The sequence below is a fragment of the Balaenoptera musculus genome, chromosome X (assembly GCF_009873245.2).
Source record: "Balaenoptera musculus isolate JJ_BM4_2016_0621 chromosome X, mBalMus1.pri.v3, whole genome shotgun sequence".
In the NCBI taxonomy this organism is placed as follows: Eukaryota; Metazoa; Chordata; class Mammalia; order Artiodactyla; family Balaenopteridae; genus Balaenoptera; species Balaenoptera musculus.
The window spans coordinates 100,394,479-100,413,168 of NC_045806.1; the positions used below are offsets into that span (position 1 = coordinate 100,394,479).

Here is an 18,690-nt window from a genome sequence, read left to right on the forward strand (position 1 = left end):
TTTGCCTTGAGCTTGGCTGCCTCTTCCTCCGGGCCCTAGGGGAGCCTGTGGTCCACATGTCCAATTACCCTACGCTGCCGCCCTCAGAGAGCCATTCTGACCTATGCGGCCTCCCTCCTAAAGCTTTACTAGCCCACCCAATTGTACTTGGTGTGAGAGGCTGATGAGGGTGGGCCTGTCACTTCACTTCTCATCCCCTCAACTTCAGTGCAGGTCACCCGGAGCTCTGGGAGGAATGCCAAGGGACTCCAATATGTTTGTGTGGAAGTTTTTCAGTAATCAAATGTTATGTGAAATAAGCTGGCCATCAGCCAAAGATGGGAGAGATCTGGCAGTGCTAATATTGGATGTGATGGCATTTGATCTTGATGTCGATCACCATGACTGCTGTTTATTTTGTATCCCTCTCCTAATAGCACCTCATCGTAACCATGGGTAGACTTTTGGCATTTGAAGAATTAACAGCCTAGATCTGGACTCTCAGGCCCATGATATGTAAATCTGTGAAGCACATATTTTCATCTCATAGGTTCCAAAGCTGGTGCATGAGAGTGAGTCATTTCACTAGTGAGTGAGCCTAGCTGACTGCCTGTCAACCACACTTAGAAGTGGCTTTGTTTTCTCTACTTGTCCTTGAGCGTGTAGCTAATTCTCCGACAGAAAATGATCTGAGGAGTGCCAGGGAGGGAGAAGAAAAAACAAAGAGTCCAAGAAAATGAATGACCTTAGTTACAAAACAGAACTTTAGACTACATTAGAGAGTAGAAGACCCAATTCAGTAGTGGTTCACACCCTCAGTATGAATGAATTCCCCGTATGCTCTATACAAAAATAGGAAAAGGCAATTAGCAAAAGTGTTTTGAGTGTTCCGACCAGCATGAAAACTGCCATTATTATGGTATTTATAGAATCATTAAGGTTTGGAGGTACGTCACTAAAAACATGCAGGTATGCCTTACCGCACTGTATAGTGAAAATTATATACTGCGATCATGTTTGCAAATTTGGGATTATTTAAGGTCTAAGGACAGATTCTCAAAGAATGTCAAGGAACTGCTTGCTGTTCCTGAGATTTGTTTGGTTGGTGCTTGACAGTTTCCAAAGTGCTTCTGCATTCTCAAGAGATGTCTCTGGCAGCGGTTACTGAAGCAGTGGGAGGGACAAAGAGTCAGGCAGACCTGGGTCCTTGTCATGGCTCTGCCACTTATTCTGTGTTGCCTCAGCTAAGTCCCTTATCCCCCCGAGTTTCTTGGTCTCCGTCTGTTCCATGAGGATATGAATGCCACTTGGTCTGTTCACTTCCCAGAGTCCTAGTAAGGACCCAAATTGTTAACACGGGAAAGGGTTTGAGAAATGTAGTGAGTGGTTCCTGCGGGGATAATTCATGCATTCATTTCACATACATTATTGAACTCTCTTTGTGCTGTAATTAGCACAGTAGAGGTGACTAAGACATGGTTCCCACACTTGAGACTAAAGGTCCAGGCACAGATACACTTAAAGGGAATAAAAAGAACTTGGCACACAGCTGTGTGGTCCCTGCACAGAGCTCAAACTGTACCAAGCACAGCAGGGCTGCAGAGGAAACAGACAGACCCAACCCACTGCCCACAGCTGGTAAGCAGGCATCTTTTCACAGCCATTACCTCCCTCCCAATTCTGCCCTGGCTCCTATTTTCTGCAGTCAGAACAAACCTGATAAGAGTAGTTGAGCCAGACAGCTCCCTTACAGAGTTTCCACTGGGTGTCACACAGCTCAGCTCCCCCCAAGGTATGGCCCCGCATTCTGGTCTGGGCAGGGAAAAATGTAACTACAGCCAGCAGCTCACCAAAACAAGCAGAGGGATAAAAGAAGAAGAGGGGCAGAAACACTCCTGCAAGTAGATCAGAATGACACACTATTGAACCTAATGACCTGCAGAGCCACACCCAGCCATTAAGGATCCATATTCTGTAATAGAATTTCCTGCTATGGAAATACTCACCCACGCACAGGATGTTGAAGCAGAAGCCCTGGCTGACTGACTTATTCACCAGCTGGTCGGGCAAGCTGTCAAACCCCACATGTCCAGCCAGGGGGACAGTTCGGCAACCTTCACCCTAATTTGGAAGGGGAGGGAGGGGAGAAAATGAAAATGTGCTTAAAAGCAACCTGGGTCTCACTTCCCCATCCAAATGCTCTCTGTGCTAGGAATTAACACCCACTGGGGCCCATCTCCCCTTAGCTAGTCTCTGATCCAAAGCAAAATGACCCATTCGCTTAGAAATCATGGATTCTTGGGTACAGTCACCCTTGAGGCTCCATAATGAACGTCACATAGTTCCAGACAGAGCAAACTACAGAGGGGGCTTGTAAGGGGTGGGAGGGCAGGGGGTCAGGGGGTGAGAAGGTTCCCAGTCTTGGGTTAATTCTCCTCACAGAGACTCAGTTTCCTTTCACGTCTGTCAAATGAGATAATATTACCTTACAGATGATTGGGAGACTCAAATATGCCAACACATGTAACGAGCTTAGTACAATGCCTGGAATACGTATAAGTATTCAGTAAATATGACAAAGGGACTTCAAAAAGCAATTTCTCTTCTCGGGACTTCCCTGGTGGTCCAGTGGGTAAGACTCCTCGCTCCCAGTGCAGGGGGCCCAGGTTCGATCCCTGGTCAGGGAACTAGATCCCGCACGCATGCTGCAACTAAAGATCCCTCATGCCCGTGACTGTCATCTGGCAAGATTGTTACCCTCACACATCTCACCCCACACCCTCCAGTGGAGTATTCTCAACAGACAACCATATGCCATCATTCAGTCCTGGTTTGTATATTCTGGGCCCCAGAGGGGTTCCTGAAGACAGCTGGGTTTCATGAGTGGCCTGCATCACTCAGGGCTATATTCACCCCCTTTTGCTTTTCCTCACCCTTTTCTCCACCTTTTTATCAAAGCAATCAAAAAAAGATCTAAGGGGCTTCCCTGGTGGCGCGGTGGTTAAGAATCTGCCTGCCAATGCAGGGAACACGGGTTCGATCCCTGGTCCGGGAAAGATCCCACATGCCGCGGAGCAACTAAGCCCGTGCGCCACAACTACTGAGCCTGAGCTCTAGAGCCCGCGAGCCACAACTACTGAGCCCACGTGCCACAACTACTGAAGCTCGCGCGCCTAGAGCCCTTGCTCCGCAACAAGAGAAGCCACTGCAACGAGAAGCCCGCGCACCGCAACGAAGAGTAGCCCCCGCTCGCCACAACTAGAGAAAGCCCACGCGCAGCAACAAAGACCCAACACAGCCAAAAATTAATTAATTAATTAATTTTTTTAAAAAAAGATGTAAGTTTCCCACTGTTCATTCTTGGTCCTCAAGGCCGCAGGGGAGACAGAAACCTAAGGGCCAGTATTGGTCCTCAAGGCTGCAGGGGAGACAGAAACCTAAGGGCCAGTATGCTTTCTTGATGGGGCCTCCTACTTAGCAGGCATCGGAAATTGGGAGGGACTCAGAGTCGAGGTTTCCTGAGCCATATATTATCACCCCCGGCTGCCTCTTCCTGTGTCCAAATTCAGCACCATGAAACTTCAAGTGCTCCAGGGCGTCTGGTCCAAGTGCCAAAAGATGAGGAAAGGGAATTTTCAAACTGAAGACAGTGAAGGGCAGTGGGGAGAACTCCACATCTTATTCTTAAAGATTTATTTCATTGTCAAGCCTCACCCAAGCACCTCCCACGTGCCCACAGTTATCTCCCACCTAGCCCAGTGCTGTGAGAGCCCTAAATAGCAGAAGAAAGAGTATGGCCTTTATTCCCTAGGCAATGGGGTTTGAAAGGGGCATTTTGAGTGTTTTGAGCAGGGAGGGCCATGACACAAGTAGTCTTTTCAAAAGATCATTCCAGCTGCAGGGCTGCAGGGCGCTTGATCGATGGGAGGAGAGAGGGAGCAGGGGCAGGAAGACATATTAGGAGAGGACTCCAATAACGCTGAACTGGCAGAGTGACAGCCAGGCACTGTGACGATAAATGCTGCTTGAAGTGAACTGATCTGACTTGGGACTCAGGAGGGAGGAACAAATTTGAGAGCCGTCCTAAAGAAAGGATGAGACTCGGTGAATGATGGGGCAGAGAGAGTGCGGGAGCAATCAAAGCTATAAGGCTGCAAGGTCCTACGCCTGGGAGATTGCATTGATGGCACCAAGGGCAGAAAGAGGGAAGCCAGGAAAGGGTGCTTTAGTGGAAAAGTCGAAGATTCTAGTTTTAAATAGCCATTATTTTAAAATTACATTTATCAGGTTTTTTATAAGAGTAATCCATGTTCGCTGTAGAAATTTTAAAACATATGGAAAATTATAAAGAAGAAAATAAAAATCACCCATAATATCACTCTCCAGAGATAATCACTATTAGTATTTACATGTATTTCCCTACAGTCTATATATAATACTTTTTTTTCTTTTTTCTTTCTTTTTTTTTTTTTTTTACAAAATAGGGATAATCCTGTATATTCCTTTTCATCACCTGGCTTAATAACCTGACACTTAACATAATACAGATGTTCTCTTGAGTAATTAAGTATACTTCTAAAACATTACTTTTTTGGCCACATAGCATTCCATTGTAGGAATTTACCACATTTTCTCAACCAGTGAAATGTCTTCCACTACTAGACATTTAGCGCGTTTCCAAGTTTTCAACATTATAAGTAATAATTCTTGTTCTTACAGGTTTGCATAGTCTCTGATTATTTCCTTAAGCTAAATTCCTAGAATTAAAGCCTGCTGGGTCCAAGGCCACACACATTGGAAAGACTTTGGTACACACTGAGAAATCATTCAACAGAGAATATTACAAATGTCTATTTCTAAGGCCAGTATGCGAGACTGTCTGTTTACACATACTTAGACCAGCACTGAGTTTGAGGCTTTTTAACCATTGTGAATTGAATCATTGCAAAATGGCATCACGTAACTTCATTTGCATTTTATTAGTGAGAGTGAACTTTTTTTATTGTTCAACTATATATGTGTATTGTGTCTATGTATATGTGAGTTGCCTATTCACGTCTTTGTCCATTTTCTTAAAATGGGTGCTTGTCTTTCTCTTCTGGATTTGTAAAAGCATTTTCTATATTAAAGAAAACAAGATAGTTTTGATTTTATGGTGACACATCTACCCACTAAGTACTTAGCAATATGGGATTGTAGGCTCAGGGAGAATTCAGGACTGAGATATAAATTTAGCAGTGAGAGGTATGAAACTGGATGTGTTCTTCAAGAGACAGTACAGGGAGAAAAGAACTAAGGACTGAATATAAGCAATACCCACAAGTAAGGAATGGGAAGATGAAGAGAATTCTTCCAAGGGGAGGGAGGATGATCAGAAAAGTAAGAGATGACCCAATAGTTTTCTATCACCAGAGGCCAAGATTGAAGTCAGGAAGGATTACAGAGAAACGACCATTGGTCTGGATTTGGTAAAGTCCACTGGTAACTTTTAGAATCCTTTTTTCTTCTGTATCTTTTTACCCGGTGTCCAATACACCTAAGTTAACTGGAAGGTTTGGGGACTATGGAACATGGAATCTGGGTAATGTGTCTTTCTTGCCAATCAAGATTTAAGCAGCACACTGTATGTCTCAATCCTTGTAGTTGAGAAAGCTTCGAAAATGAATTTGTATATGCAGTTCCTGCTTTAGGAAATCCTGCCTAGCGAGCACCATTCACTCCTGCTTTGATGAATCTTAGATGTCAAGGTCACCGTTATGAATATCAGTCCTCATTGTTCAGAGGTAAATACGTAACGGTGAAAAGGACAGGACATTGGGCTGAATGGACACTGACCCCAGGACAGCCCCTGGAAGTTTCTTCCCTCTTCCCTCTCTAAACCTCTGATAGCTTAGCTCTTTCCTCTTTCTCCTAACGTGGCCTGATTAATTGAGGACCTGACTGCTTTGATTGCAGTTAATTGAATGTTCCCTGGATTACAAAGTGCACAAAAGGAGATGGAACTGTCAACTTGGCCCAGGACGTCTGACACTAAAATCTTAAGTTACCATCTTGAGTAGCAGGTGATGCCACGTTTGACGCTTTGAACTGAGAGGCTAGAAAGGCCACAGCCACCAAAATGTTAAATGGCCCATCTCCCGTGACCTGCAACCTCCCCTCGGGATCTACTCTAGAGAGACTCACATGCCTGTACAAAGGTCCATGTACAGTACAAGGAAACTCATTACAGAATTATTTATAATACTGAAAACCTAGAAAAAAAAAACTAAATGTCCGACAATGGGAAAAATATTGGGTTGGCCAAAAAGTTCGTTTGGGTGTTTCATAGGTTGTGACAGAAAAACCAAACAGTTAACTAAATTATGGTACGTGCATATGCTGGAATATTCCACAGCCATTAAGAAGAATGCAGTAGGTCTAGAAACAGAGTCACAGATGTAGAAAACAAACTCATGGTTACCAGGGGGTAAGGGCGGGGAGGGATATATTGGGAGACTGGGATGGACATATACACACTACTATATATAAAACAGTTAACTAGTAAGGCCCTACTGTATAGCACAGGGAACTCTACTCAATACTCTGTAATGGCCTATATAGGAAAAGAATCTAAAAGAGAGTGGATATATGTGTATGTATAACTGATTCACTTTGCTGTACACCTGAAACTAACGCAACATTGTAAATCAACTATACTCCAATAATTAAAAAAAAAGAATGCAGTAGGTCTATAGGTACTGATCGGAATATCTCCAAGACATATTATAATATAGAAAAAAAGAAGCTGTAGAACAATAAGCACAGTATGAGGCCATATATGCAAAAAAACCCTCCGTGTGTATGTGCACTTAAATGTATGTGAGAGAAAGGGGACTAAAAAGCCACCCACCACACCTAGAACTCAGGGTACCTCAGGGAAGGGGACTGGAACTAGGGGCTTACTCAGGGGGGTAGTCAGTGTGCTTCTGCATTGTTTGATTCTTTTACAGCATGAATGTATTCACACATTACCTGTGTAATTTAAAAAACATTTTTAATACACGAAAAGAGAGTTCTGGCTCAGCTTTGCAGCAGGGGTAATTAGGCTGCAGAGTCTGAGAGGAGCTAAAAGGAAGGCAAAAATGAAAGCGTGCTCCTGAGAACTGGGAGAGGCCCCACTCCCCTCCCCAATTACATTTCCTGTTTTCTCCTCATCTGCAGTCACCTGCGGTCTTGAAATACGTTATACCACATTTCATATCACAGGCAGAAACAACGCTCTCTTTCTCTTCCGCCTCCTCCCCCGAGGACACACCAATTGCGCGTTTTAATTGAATAGTCGGAGGTTCGTGTTATGAAGAACGAGTGAGGGCAGTTCCAGCTGTGCATCGTTCTCCCCTTGCTGTGATTCTGAAAATAAAGGGTCCCATAAGCACCCAAGTGGGTAACCCCCGCCCCCCTCCCCACTTTCCAACCTTTATGGCATAGGACGCAAGCCATGTAAGAAGCCTCCGGAAACTGAGGGCGCATCTGTGTCGATGGAGAATTTCTGGCCTCCGTTTAAAACTGGGGTGGAAAAAAAAACTGGGGTGGTCAAGTTAGTAGCTGTCATTCTGAAGGACAAGACCAAAACAAAAAGTTTGGAACCCATGGCCAAAGACCGGGCTTGTCCCCAACTTTCTCCTCTGGCCTTGGCACAAAGATGCTAGGAAAGGACAGAAACACTGAAATAGGATTCTCTCCGGCAGCCCCATGTGTCACTTACTGGTGGGCCTGATCTCTCACACCTTCCCTTCCTCTATCTCCCTCCCCAGCTCTGAATATCAATCTCTGAGAGACCCTGCAAATCTTCAGGACGCTCAAACTCAATGAATAGTTCAATGATGCATGGTGGAATATTAAACGGCTGATAAAAATATATTCTAAGAATACCTAATGGCATAGGAAAATGATTACCAAATACTGTTAGGTAAAAAACAAAAACAAAAACAATACCCTGTGTATACAGGATCATCCCAATCATGAGGGAAAAAAGTATGTATGCATTTTTAAAAGCTTGGAAGAATATATACCAAAATGGTGAGAATGGTTGCTTTTGGCTTGGAGGGGCTGTAGGAGCTGCTGCTTTTCTGTTTTCCAAATTTTCTACAGTAGGCATATTTTACTTTTATAATCAGAATTAAAATATTATTTTTTTAAGATTCTATGATGATACTTTCCTAGGCAGGAAAGTGGCCTCAGATATTTTAGCAAAATCTTTAGTTACAGCCAAAAAGTTGCTTTATGTACAGATAACCAGAAAATTTGGTGAAGTATTCAGCTTTCCGGCAGTTTTATTGTATATAAAACATTTATTTTACCAATAATACCATAAAACCTTATTATTCTTCTTATTATAACATATTTATATACAATATAACATTATTATACAGTATGCCTTATTCTTATAAAGATTCATGCGAACCAGGAGTCAAACTCAAATCACATACCCTGAAACATATAGCAAAAAGTCTTGCTGAAACAATCAGGTGGATGATAGCCCTATCTGCTACCTCCAGTGTTACCAAGGGAGTGAGTGCCACTTATTATCCCGTATTATCAGCTATAAGAACCACAAAAGCACTGCTAAGTTCCCAGAGGTTAAAACAACAACAACTCCAATATGCCTAACACATCAAACGTCAGGATTTCCCTGGCTCCGATTAAGCTGAGCTGAGAGGAAACTGACAGTAGTAGCGATGCCCTGAACTGGGAGAGAGAAATCTGGGGGCCTTTCCGAGGAGAAATAAAACCTGCCAAAGCTAGCAGCACCCCTTAGGGGCCCCAGTGCCTTTCAGTGGGGGAGCAGCTTAGGGGATCCTGATGAAGCACAAAGGAAACCATCCTCACCATACAGGGAGAAGGCCCAGTTTTGGCAAATCCAATAGATGGAACTCTGGATTTTAATACACCAGATCAATTCCAGAGTGGCTTTTCATTCTATAAAAGGATTCACAGCAGGATTCTATTAAATAGCCAGCTCTCCTAGTGCATGTAAAAGGGGATTCAATAGACAAAAATTCAGCTGTCATGTACCTTTATAGGAAGTCAATAGCTATATACACCTACACGGACGGACAGACAATATGTGAAGGGTTGTTTGTTTCTATTCCAGTTCCAGAGACCCTGCTGAGCTAAAAGCACAGACTTGCTTTCTCTACAGCTGTCTCCCCACCCAGCTCAAGGAGTCAAAGCAGGGAAGGGGTGGAGTTAAATTCCGCCACCTCGATCGGAAGCAGAAGCAGAAGCAGAAGCAGGCAAGGACCTGAAAGAAATTAGGCTGGAGGAAACACAAGAAGCGTACAATGTCAGAGCTGGAAACACCCTTAAAGATCACTTAATCCAACCCGTGCATTTGACAAAAAGGGAAACAGAGACTCAGAGGCGGGAAGTGACTTGTCCCGAGTCACAGAGTGATTTAGTGGCAGAGAGTGGTGCTGGGACCCAGGGCCCTGTCAAGCAGACCGCCGCTCTCAAATGGAAAAGCTGACTCAAGTGGCACATAGATTTCTTTCTGCTGCTAGAATTCTGGGACATTGGGCTTGTGGCTAATGCCAGTCGGGAGGAGAAGGGTCATGGAAAATGATCCAGAAGCCCGTGGGCTCGCCAAGGTGCCTCTGGCCCACAGAAGGCAACTGAGGCGGTGGAGGCCAGGAGACGCTGGTGCCCCTCTTCTGCATCTTCTCTCCCACCTCTCGCTCCCATTTCCCTCACTGCTGACTCAAGCCTGAGCCTCAGCCTGGCCTCTGCTCAAGAGCCCAGGGCTACCGAACCCAACCAGCCAGATTCTAGGTAAAATATCTCCACCTCAGCCAGGGGTGACCCTTGCCCAGGGTGGGTCAACTTTCCCACAAAAGCCTGACAGATCCCCTTCAAATCAGGCCATTTAGAGTTTCCTAGGTGTTCTGGCCATTGTTATCTCCAATCTGTTAAAAAGAGGAAAAAAAAAAAAGGTTTACTCACAGGCCTCTGGATGAATGCCCAGCTGTCCTCTGGGGAGCCTGAATTTGCCTCTGCCTCCATCTGGTCTCATTTAAAGGGGATCTGAAAAAACCCAGTTCCTGCCTCAGCGCCAGTGCTCAGAGCTGGGGGCCTCTGCTGCGAAAGGAAACTGAACACGACCTCACACCTCATCAGAGCCGTGAAGGCAGAGCTCTGCTCCCGCGACCCAGAGAGGGCCCTGGCGGGAGAAACCTGAGCCCTGGGTCCTGTCCCCAAGAAGGCCCGCGAATCTTTTGGCCAGTCACCTTTAAGTGAGTGGAAGAGATGACCCCACTGCAGGGCCAGCGGAGGGCGTGCTGCATAATTCAGCAGATGGCTGCCTCTAATGAGAAGACACTGCAGAAGCGGGAACGTTATCTCCCCCTCCCGAGCATGTGGTCCTTCCTCTGTGCAGGCAGCAGAAGCCTCCTCCTGCCAAACCGAGGAGGAAGGGTCTGTGTTTCAAATTTATTCTGCGCGCCTCCTCCAGTTGTTACTTAAAATAATCCATCATTACGTGGCTGGTGGCTCCAAGATTTTTATTTAAAGCAGTATGGGAAAGAAAGAAAGGAAGGAAGGAAGGAAGGAAGAAAGGAAAGGAGGGAGGGAAGGGAGGGGAGGGGAGAGGAGGGGAGGGAGGGAAGGAAGGAAGGAAAGAAGGAAGGAAGGGAGGGAGGGAGGGGGAGGGGAGGGAGGGGAGGGGAGGGAGGGAAGGAAGGAAGGAAAGAAGGAAGGGAGGGAGGGAGGGGGAGGGGAGGGAGGGGAGGGAGGGAAGGAAGGAAGGGAGGGAGGGAGGGAAGGAGGGAGGGAGGGGAGGGGAGGGGAGGAAGGGAAGGAAGGAAGGAAGAAAGCCCACACATAGCCATGACTGTGCTATCTGGGGTTTAAGCTGAGAATCTTTTTTAACATCAGAGAGTCTTCAAAGCACCCAAGTATACTCTTCTTGACCTCCATGAGTATACTGAGGTGGGGGTGGGGGGGGTGGCAGTGAAAAGAGGGGGAAGAGGGGACATGGCAGGATTTTTATTTCTTGGAAACATGATGAAAAGGCCAGAGTTTTTTTTATAAAAACGAATCTGTGTCATCTGGAAGGTGTTTCATTGCTTCATCCACTGACCAGCAATAACACTTTGGACTAAGTCATTTGGTCTCCCTGAACCCATAAAATGAAAAGAACAGTAATACTCATCCAGGAAGCTGCTGGGGAAAATGAAATCATACAGATGGAAGCGTTTTGAGATCATTGAAAGAGACATGTTACACTTATCTACGGTATTCTTTTTCTTTCTTTTCTTTTCTCTGTCTCTTTCTTTCTGGAATGTGGTTTTAACGTAAACGCAACTGAAAGCGCTCCTCAGTTGTTCATGCTAATATGAAACCAAGGCTCCGATAATCCAGAAACCCAGGCAAGTCCAGAAATCAGTCCTATTTAGTTCTAGAATACCTTTATCCAGGGGACTTATCTTTCTAATTAGTTTTGCTCAGGCTAATGCAACGGGTTCGCTCCCTTACAGCACAAAAAGGGAGGGGCCGTGCTGGGTAACAAAGCCAGCAATTAATAGAAAATTTACAGCAGAGACTCTACAAAGTAAATGCTGTGCACATGACTGCAGATCAAAATCTCATTATACTATACAGACAAATCGCTCGGCTGTAATGCAGTTTTGTAATAAGAATGCTGTGAACACTCACATTTCCAGGTTTTAGGATATGAAGAGGAAACGGGGATTATACCGGCCTCTCACGTGGAAGCTCTGAGAGGGCTGTCATGTGTGCCGTGGCCACCACTATATCCCCAACACCTGGCACAGGGCCTGGCAGAGTCGGTGCCCAATAAACACATGTTGAAGGAATGAATGAAAATAAAAGTGCGTGGGGCTTTCCTGGTGGCGCAGTGGTTGAGAATCTGCCTGCCAATGCAGGGGACACAGGTTCGAGCCCTGGTCTGGGAAGATCCCACATGCCACGGAGCAACTAGGCCCGTGAGCCACAATTACTGAGCCTGCGCGTCTGGAGCCTGTGCTCCACAACAAGAGAGGCCGCGATAGTGAGAGGCCCGCGCACCGCGATGAAGAGTGGCCCCCGCTTGCCGCAACTAGAGAAAGCCCTCGCACAGAAACGAAGACCCAACACAGCCATAAATACATAAATAAATAAATAAATAAATTAAAAAAAAAAAAAAGTGCGTGAATTAACAAATGAAATGTTCCCAGCCTGGGAGCAGAAGTGAGATCTCACCCATCTTCACATCTACCCTTTTCCTAGTTAAAGCCCTCAGCAAGCCTTTCCTGTCACCCACCGCCCCCGCCCACTGCTGGATCAGGTCCCCTTGTATTGAATTATCCTAGTGGGCAGTAGCTCTCCTCTGCAGCACATCACAAAGATAATTATAGTTATTTGTGTCTGCCTCCACTACTAGACTGTAAACTCCCTGAGGGCAGGGGCCATGTGCATTTGTGGGGAGGAGGGCGGACACTGTAATTTCCCTCCAACTTTTAATTTTGAAAAGTCTCAAACACACAGAAAAGTTGGAAAATAGTACAATGATCATTCATATACCCTCGACCTAGATTCAAGAATTTTTAATATTTGGGGCCATGCAAATTTTCTCCAGTGCTGTATTCGCAGTAGAGGTATGGGTGAATATTGGGGTTTTCCTCTCCCTGCTTGGGGTATAATATGACTTTTAGTGCGAGGTGGTGGAGATGGCTGAGGCAGGGCACTTCGATGGGAATCAAGGTTAAGTGTCATTTGATAGCAAGACCAGAGTACAGCCACCTGTAGGCGGTTGCCCTGGGACAGTTGCCCCAGGCCCACCACAGCTAGGGCAGTGTTAGGCCCTGCAAGCTCTTTCTTTAGGGAGAAAGACCATTACCTGGCTGCACCGTGCCTTGCCAGGTTACCTTGGACAAGTCATGGAACCTCTCAGAGTATATATTAATAGCAGCCCAAGCCACCTCACAGGCAGGGGTTGGGGATGGAAACATCCCAAGAATCTTCTATAGTTCTCTAATTATTTCACCGTGTCCACAATTTGTCTCTCCAACTAGACTGCAATAAGCGTAAAGGCCAGGAACTATGTCTACTACTTTTTTCTGGTATGGTTGACCAGAGCCAGCCATAGTGCTGGGCACTTAGCAGTCAATCAAATAAACACTCGTGGACACGATTAAGAAACAGTTTTGTCATACAGAATCTTTGTGGTGTTCATTCAGATGGGATGGGATTGTATTATGTACACAAAAGCTGAACTTCCAAGTTGCATGCATGCCCAAATAAGGATCCTATCCAGCAACTCTAAGGTCTGTTTTTGTCACTAATGATGTTACCTTACAAGCCAGAGTGACCCTCAACTGACTCTGGAAAGGACAGCCCATCCCTCACACACACCAGAGCACTACTTGCAGGGCACCATGTCCCAGAGCTCATTAAAAAGAACTCCTAAGCCAGGCACACTTAGGTTTAGTCTCCAGTCTTCTTTACCCAAACCCTGGATACTCATTCCCAGGAAGAAACAATCAGCAGCCAGACGTCCAAAGGCCTCCGGAGTTAATTCCATCTTCCCCTGGTGAATTACAACTTCTTGCAGACACAAAGGCAGGCAGAGAGACAAATGACACATAAACAAGAGCTTCACTGGCTGGGGGAGGGGGGCATGGAGAGTGACGTCAGTTTTCCCAGAAACCCATTTATCACGATAACAAGGTCTCAAGTGCTCGGGCTGCTCTTTCAGCTTCAGAATCTGGCATATAATTATGTTCTTCATCATACAGTAGGGCAAGGCCAGCCAGAGCAAACTGGAAACAAGCAAAGCAAGCCAAGTGGCCCTAAATCACCCCCACCTCCATTTGCAGAACAAAGGGGATTTCTGGGTTGCCGGAGGTGAAACACAACCTTCTGGAATGTTCCCCTTTGCTACATCGGCCCTTCAATCTTAATTCAGGTTAGGGGGACTGGTGAGAGAGTATGGGCAGGTCGATGCAAATTAATTAGCTGACAAGAAAAATCACTAGTGTCCTTCTTGGTCACTAAGGATGGAGCAAGTGTAATCCAGGAGACTAATTTCTCTACTTAAGGCATGCCATCTCTAAAATGCAGGTAATGGAGGAGCAGAAAGGCACTCTGGGAACCCTCAAAACACTAAAGCAATACATATTACAGTGCCAATCTTGGAGAGAAGAGAATTCTCTCAAATTCCATTGTCACAGAGCACTGTCTCCCATCTTCTGCTGGTTCTTCCACATCATGACTGCATAAGGAGCTCCATGCTGGGGTCTTTCAGGGGGTGGGGGAGGTCCCAAAGAAATCACCTTGCCCTTCCAAACAAGAACAAGAGGATGGAATAAATGTATCCATTTCCTGTAGAGGAAATGCTACCAGACTCTGGATTCAGATTTTGAAAACAAATCAGTTTCAATTACACCAAATACCTAGAGGCTATGTATATTTTTTGCACTGAAATTGCATTGCATGGAGTATTTCCTTAAATAAGTAAGCCACAAGGTTTAAAAACCGTGTGTGTGTGTGTGTGTGTGTGTGTGTGTGTGTGTGTTTCAGAGATTTGCATCAAGTAGTATTTAGTGTCATGGGATCTGACCTACCTCTACTTCACTCTCCTTCCTCACCTCAGGGTGCTGGTAATTGTGAGCTTCTTAAAATCCCAGATACCCATGGATGAATAGAAAGGCTAGGTTGTTCCCTCAAATGGAATCATCCCCTCCCTTGGCAACGAAACTTATGGTCTAAAAAAACAAACATGGAGCCTCGGGTCACTTCAGTATAATTTCTCTGCACATCCCAGGCTGGAAAACTTCAGTTCGTTAAATGAAGATTTTTTTTTTTCCAGAGTCGGCTGCCAACAAAAAGAGAGAGACGGCACCGCTTTTGCAAGCGTCCCGCTGATTTTCCTTAGTCCCCATAACAAGAAGCCAGCTCCACAGGTTTTGGCACACAAGCCCAGTTACACTGAACACGCACCGGAGACAGATCCCTCCGCCCAGAGGCCCGCAAGGCCCGCAAAACCCTGGTCAGGTGCTCAGAAACACGCCAAAGTACGCAGCCAGCCACCTACAGGCCAGCGGACTGCACCCCACACAAACGCACAAATGGGACCCAGAGGCACACAGCACAAGCAGACGCCGAGAGAAGCGTCCGGACACAGACACAAGCACCAGGGAGGCGAGCACACTCCAAGAAACTGGCGGACTCATCTAGGGTCACAGACAAGCCGGGCACCGCCGCCCGCCCGGGGAGGCACGAGCGAGCGCGCGCGCGTGCACTCATACGCACACAGTGATACACACACAGACGCAGTCACATATGTAATGCATATGGAGAAATCCTACCCCAGCCAGTCACCTCCCCGCCCCCCTCACCACTCGCCGCCTCCTGCCCCAGGCTCACCCCAGCCCCGAGCCCCTCTGGCTGAGGAGGCCCGGGTCCCGGCGGGCTGCGGGGCGCAGGGGCGCGGCCCGGCAGCCGGAGGGAGCGAGGCCAGGGTGCCGGGGACCCGGAGGGCTCGGCGGCCAGTGCGGCCATTCATTCGGCAACGCCCCAGCGGCGGGGCCGCAGCTGCAGCGAGGGAGGCGGCGGCGCCGACTGCAGCTCTTGGGCAATGCAAGTTCAGTCGCCGGCCCGCAACCCGGACCAGGTCCCCCACCCGCACGCCACCACGGTTCTCGGGGACGGGAGGCTAGGGGACTGAGTCGCTGACCCCAGGAGCAGAAGTCCCGCCGCGCCTTGGCTCCTGGATGCTGCCCACTGCCTTCCTCGCGGTGGAGGTGGCGGCGGCCAGGTCCCCGAGGCCCTTCCGAGGCCCCCGGCCCAGGCGCTGGCACCCAAGCCCCGCACTCACCACCTGGCGAGCTATATCGGTCGCTGCCATCGCTCCTGCCTCCGCCAGGGCTGCCTCCGCCAGGGCTGCCACCGGCGCCGCCGCAACGGGAGCTACAGCACAGGAAACAGCGGAGCTCCTCCGACAAAGAGAAAGTGTTACACTTCGGGCGCGACCAAGTCCGGTGGGGGGAGGTGCAAGGGAGGGGCCCCCTCGCCTCGGCTCCAACCTCTCCTCTATCGCCCACCCCCTCGGAAGTGGGGTGCGGGGAGGGGGCGGATTTAACGCGCCGCTTCCCTCTCCCGCGAGCCTAGTTCCGGCTCTCCCTGCAACCTCAGTTGTAGGCCTTTGCGAAGGGGGGCGGGGGCTCCCCTCGGTGACCACGTCCTCTGCCCCCCCCTCGCCACTGGGCTCCGTGGTACGTCCCGACCTCTGCTGAATTGTCACACACCCCCCTGCTCTCGCCTTACATCCCTGAGTCCCCAGACCCCGGAGGCTGGAAGGGAGCCCCCGCCCTTCCCCCCCGCCGCGCACAACTCGGCGACTGAGCCCTGCGGTCCTCCTCTCCCTGCTCCCCGCCCCCTGTACCCCCTCTTCCTCCTCACCGAGATCTCTGGGTGCTCGGAGGGGAGCGGCCGCCACTGGAGTCTCGCTGCTCCACCACACCTCCCCCCACCTCCCCCATCCCGGCCCGGGAGTGCTGCTGGGGCGGGTAGGGGGCGGGGGGGGGGCGAGTAGCGGCACCTGCCGCCCCACGGTGGAGCTTAGAAAGGAGGCGGTTGGGGGGAGCCGCACTGCGGGCCCAGCAGCTGAGCTGTGACCTGCGGAGTCCGAGGCCAGCGGTCCTGAGACGAGACGCCCCTTCTGCCCTGGGGTTTCCACGCGGCGGGTGCTGTGGGCTGTCATTTCCGAGCTCGCCACCTTTGGGTACTTAATACAAACGGACCCCCAGCCTCCTCTCCCCACCGAGCCCTAGACGCTCAGCGTGTGAGCGGAGGCTCAGACGACTCACTCCCTCGTAGTGCCTGGACCGCCGGGGAGTCTCAGAGGAGGGGCTTGGGGCTGAAGGCTCCCAGCTCAACTGAAGGGGATATTGGGGAGGGGCGCGGAGCTGCCTCCGGTGGCTCTGTCCCGCCCTCTGATTTCCCCTTAACCTTGGGTCAGCCCGAGACTAGGCGGCCGCGGCGTGCAAAAGGAGACCCTCCGAAGGCAGAGGCTCTGCCCGCCTGCTTTTCTTTTCCTCCCGGCCCACCGCCACCGCGGGTCCCCTCCCTTGCCCTCGGCACCTCTCCCCCTCTCCGGCCTGTCGCTCCGCACCCCCTCTCCCGGGAGTGGCCCCTTGTTAGCTTCTAGTGACTGGCGAACCCCGGCAGGTTTGGCGTGCCCGAGGCCCGAGCGGGCGGGACAATCCACTCCACTCCACTCCTTAAAAGGGCAGGTGCCCTGGTCTCGGAGAAGGACTCAGACCCTCGCGTGGAACCCGGGACCGCGGGGGGAGACAGATCCATGGGCGAAAGCTGGGCCCGCGAGGGGGCCGGGATGCAGCGTGGGAAATGGCCCAAGGGGGGAGCGGCTGAGGGGGAGGCAGGAGGGAGGAAAGAAGAAAAACGGGAACCAACGAGAGAGAAGGAGAAGGGACCCAACCCAGAGGCCCGTGCGCGCGGGGAGGAGGGAAGGCAGAGAAACTGGGGTGGCCATATGAAGCGCTCCCCTGGCAGTTGATTCCACCTGCCGGGACAGTGCTTCTCACACTGTCTCAGGGAGCTCTTTACGTGCGTGTGAACCTTGAGAGCAAGGACTCCGCAAAATGCGTCCCCCAGTGCCTAGTTCGGGGCCTGGCATCCACCAAGCGCCCAATTAAGCATTTCCTGAACAAGCGGGCAGAGGATTTGGATTGGGGGGAGGGGTACAGAAGAAAGAAGAGACACAAGACAGAAGAGCCAAGTACTGGAGGTGCCAACTGTGCTGGAGACCTAGGAGGGGCCGAAAGAGAAGAGCCTGGCACAATCTGGGACAGTACAGGGGAGTTCTGTAGACAGACAGCGCAGGCCCGCAGGGCAGATGGTGGTGGCAGAGAAGAGGGGCGGCTGTTGTCTCCGAGGCCCGCCCGGGTGCTGGGGCAGGGCCTGGGCGAGGCGCCAGGCCCTGGATTGGGGTGGCAGCCACGTGCGGGAGCAGGGCTGTATATGAGGAACCGCTGTAAGGCTGGGCCGGGACCGGATGGGGGCGGGGAGTCAGAGGGGACTGGCCGCTTCCAGACTGGGTGTCTGGCAGGGAGACAGGTCTTCCCTGCAGACTTGGGCGTGGAGGACGGGGAGGGGCTGGAGGTCATTAGCTCTGACCCGGACATGGGATCTGGGTGATGGCCGCACATTTGGCAAGCAGAGCTGAGAGCTGATACCCGGAGCCTCGGCGAGCCGGCGGAGGGCCCAGCGGAGCTGGGCTGGCTGACTGCGGGGCTTCCAGGGAATCCTGCTTGCCCCCAGTAGCACTGCCCTCCCGCCTTAGCGCTCGCCAAAGCTCTGTGCATTTCGGCCCAGCGCTGGGGCTACCTTAGCGGGGAACACTTGGTGCCCCGCCAGTGTGCCCCCCCTCTGCCCGCCTGTCCCTAGGGACCCTCATAACCTCGCGGAGGCCTCCGCCTCCAAAACGCTGGACCTCGTAGACTGGAACCAAGTGTGTAACTCAAGTCTCCCTCAACCCCTTGGTCCCTCCAAGACCTGTCACCTGCGTCTGCAAGCGCCTCCTGGGGCTTGGGCTTCCCGGTTTCCGTGGGGTGCGGCTTGGTGTTGACGTGTGAGTAGGTGTGTATTTGTCTGTGTCAGTGTGCGTCAGCTGTGTCTGTGTGTTTCAGTGCGTGTCAATGTGTGTGTATACTG

General features: G+C 49.8%; 1 protein-coding gene across 10 annotated transcripts in view; it reads right to left on the reverse strand.

The window, feature by feature from the left end:
• Nucleotides 1–16,113, reverse strand: part of SEPTIN6 (septin 6) — a 67,480-nt gene extending 51,367 nt beyond the window's left edge. For 3 of the 10 annotated variants that reach the window (XM_036840004.1, XM_036840006.1, XM_036840005.1), the window contains exons 1-2: nucleotides 9,961–10,106; nucleotides 1,986–2,100 (exon numbers count right to left, since the gene is read on the reverse strand). In XM_036840004.1, the coding sequence (XP_036695899.1) occupies nucleotides 1,986–2,100; nucleotides 9,961–10,020 (175 nt within the window). In that variant the 5' untranslated portion in view covers nucleotides 10,021–10,106. Of the gene's footprint in view, nucleotides 1–1,985; nucleotides 2,101–9,960; nucleotides 10,109–15,832 lie in introns of those variants that run through there. The other 7 variants (XM_036840001.1, XM_036840002.1, XM_036840007.1 and 4 more) reach the window with 6 other exon arrangements.
• Between the last annotated feature and the right edge of the window lie 2,577 nt (nucleotides 16,114–18,690).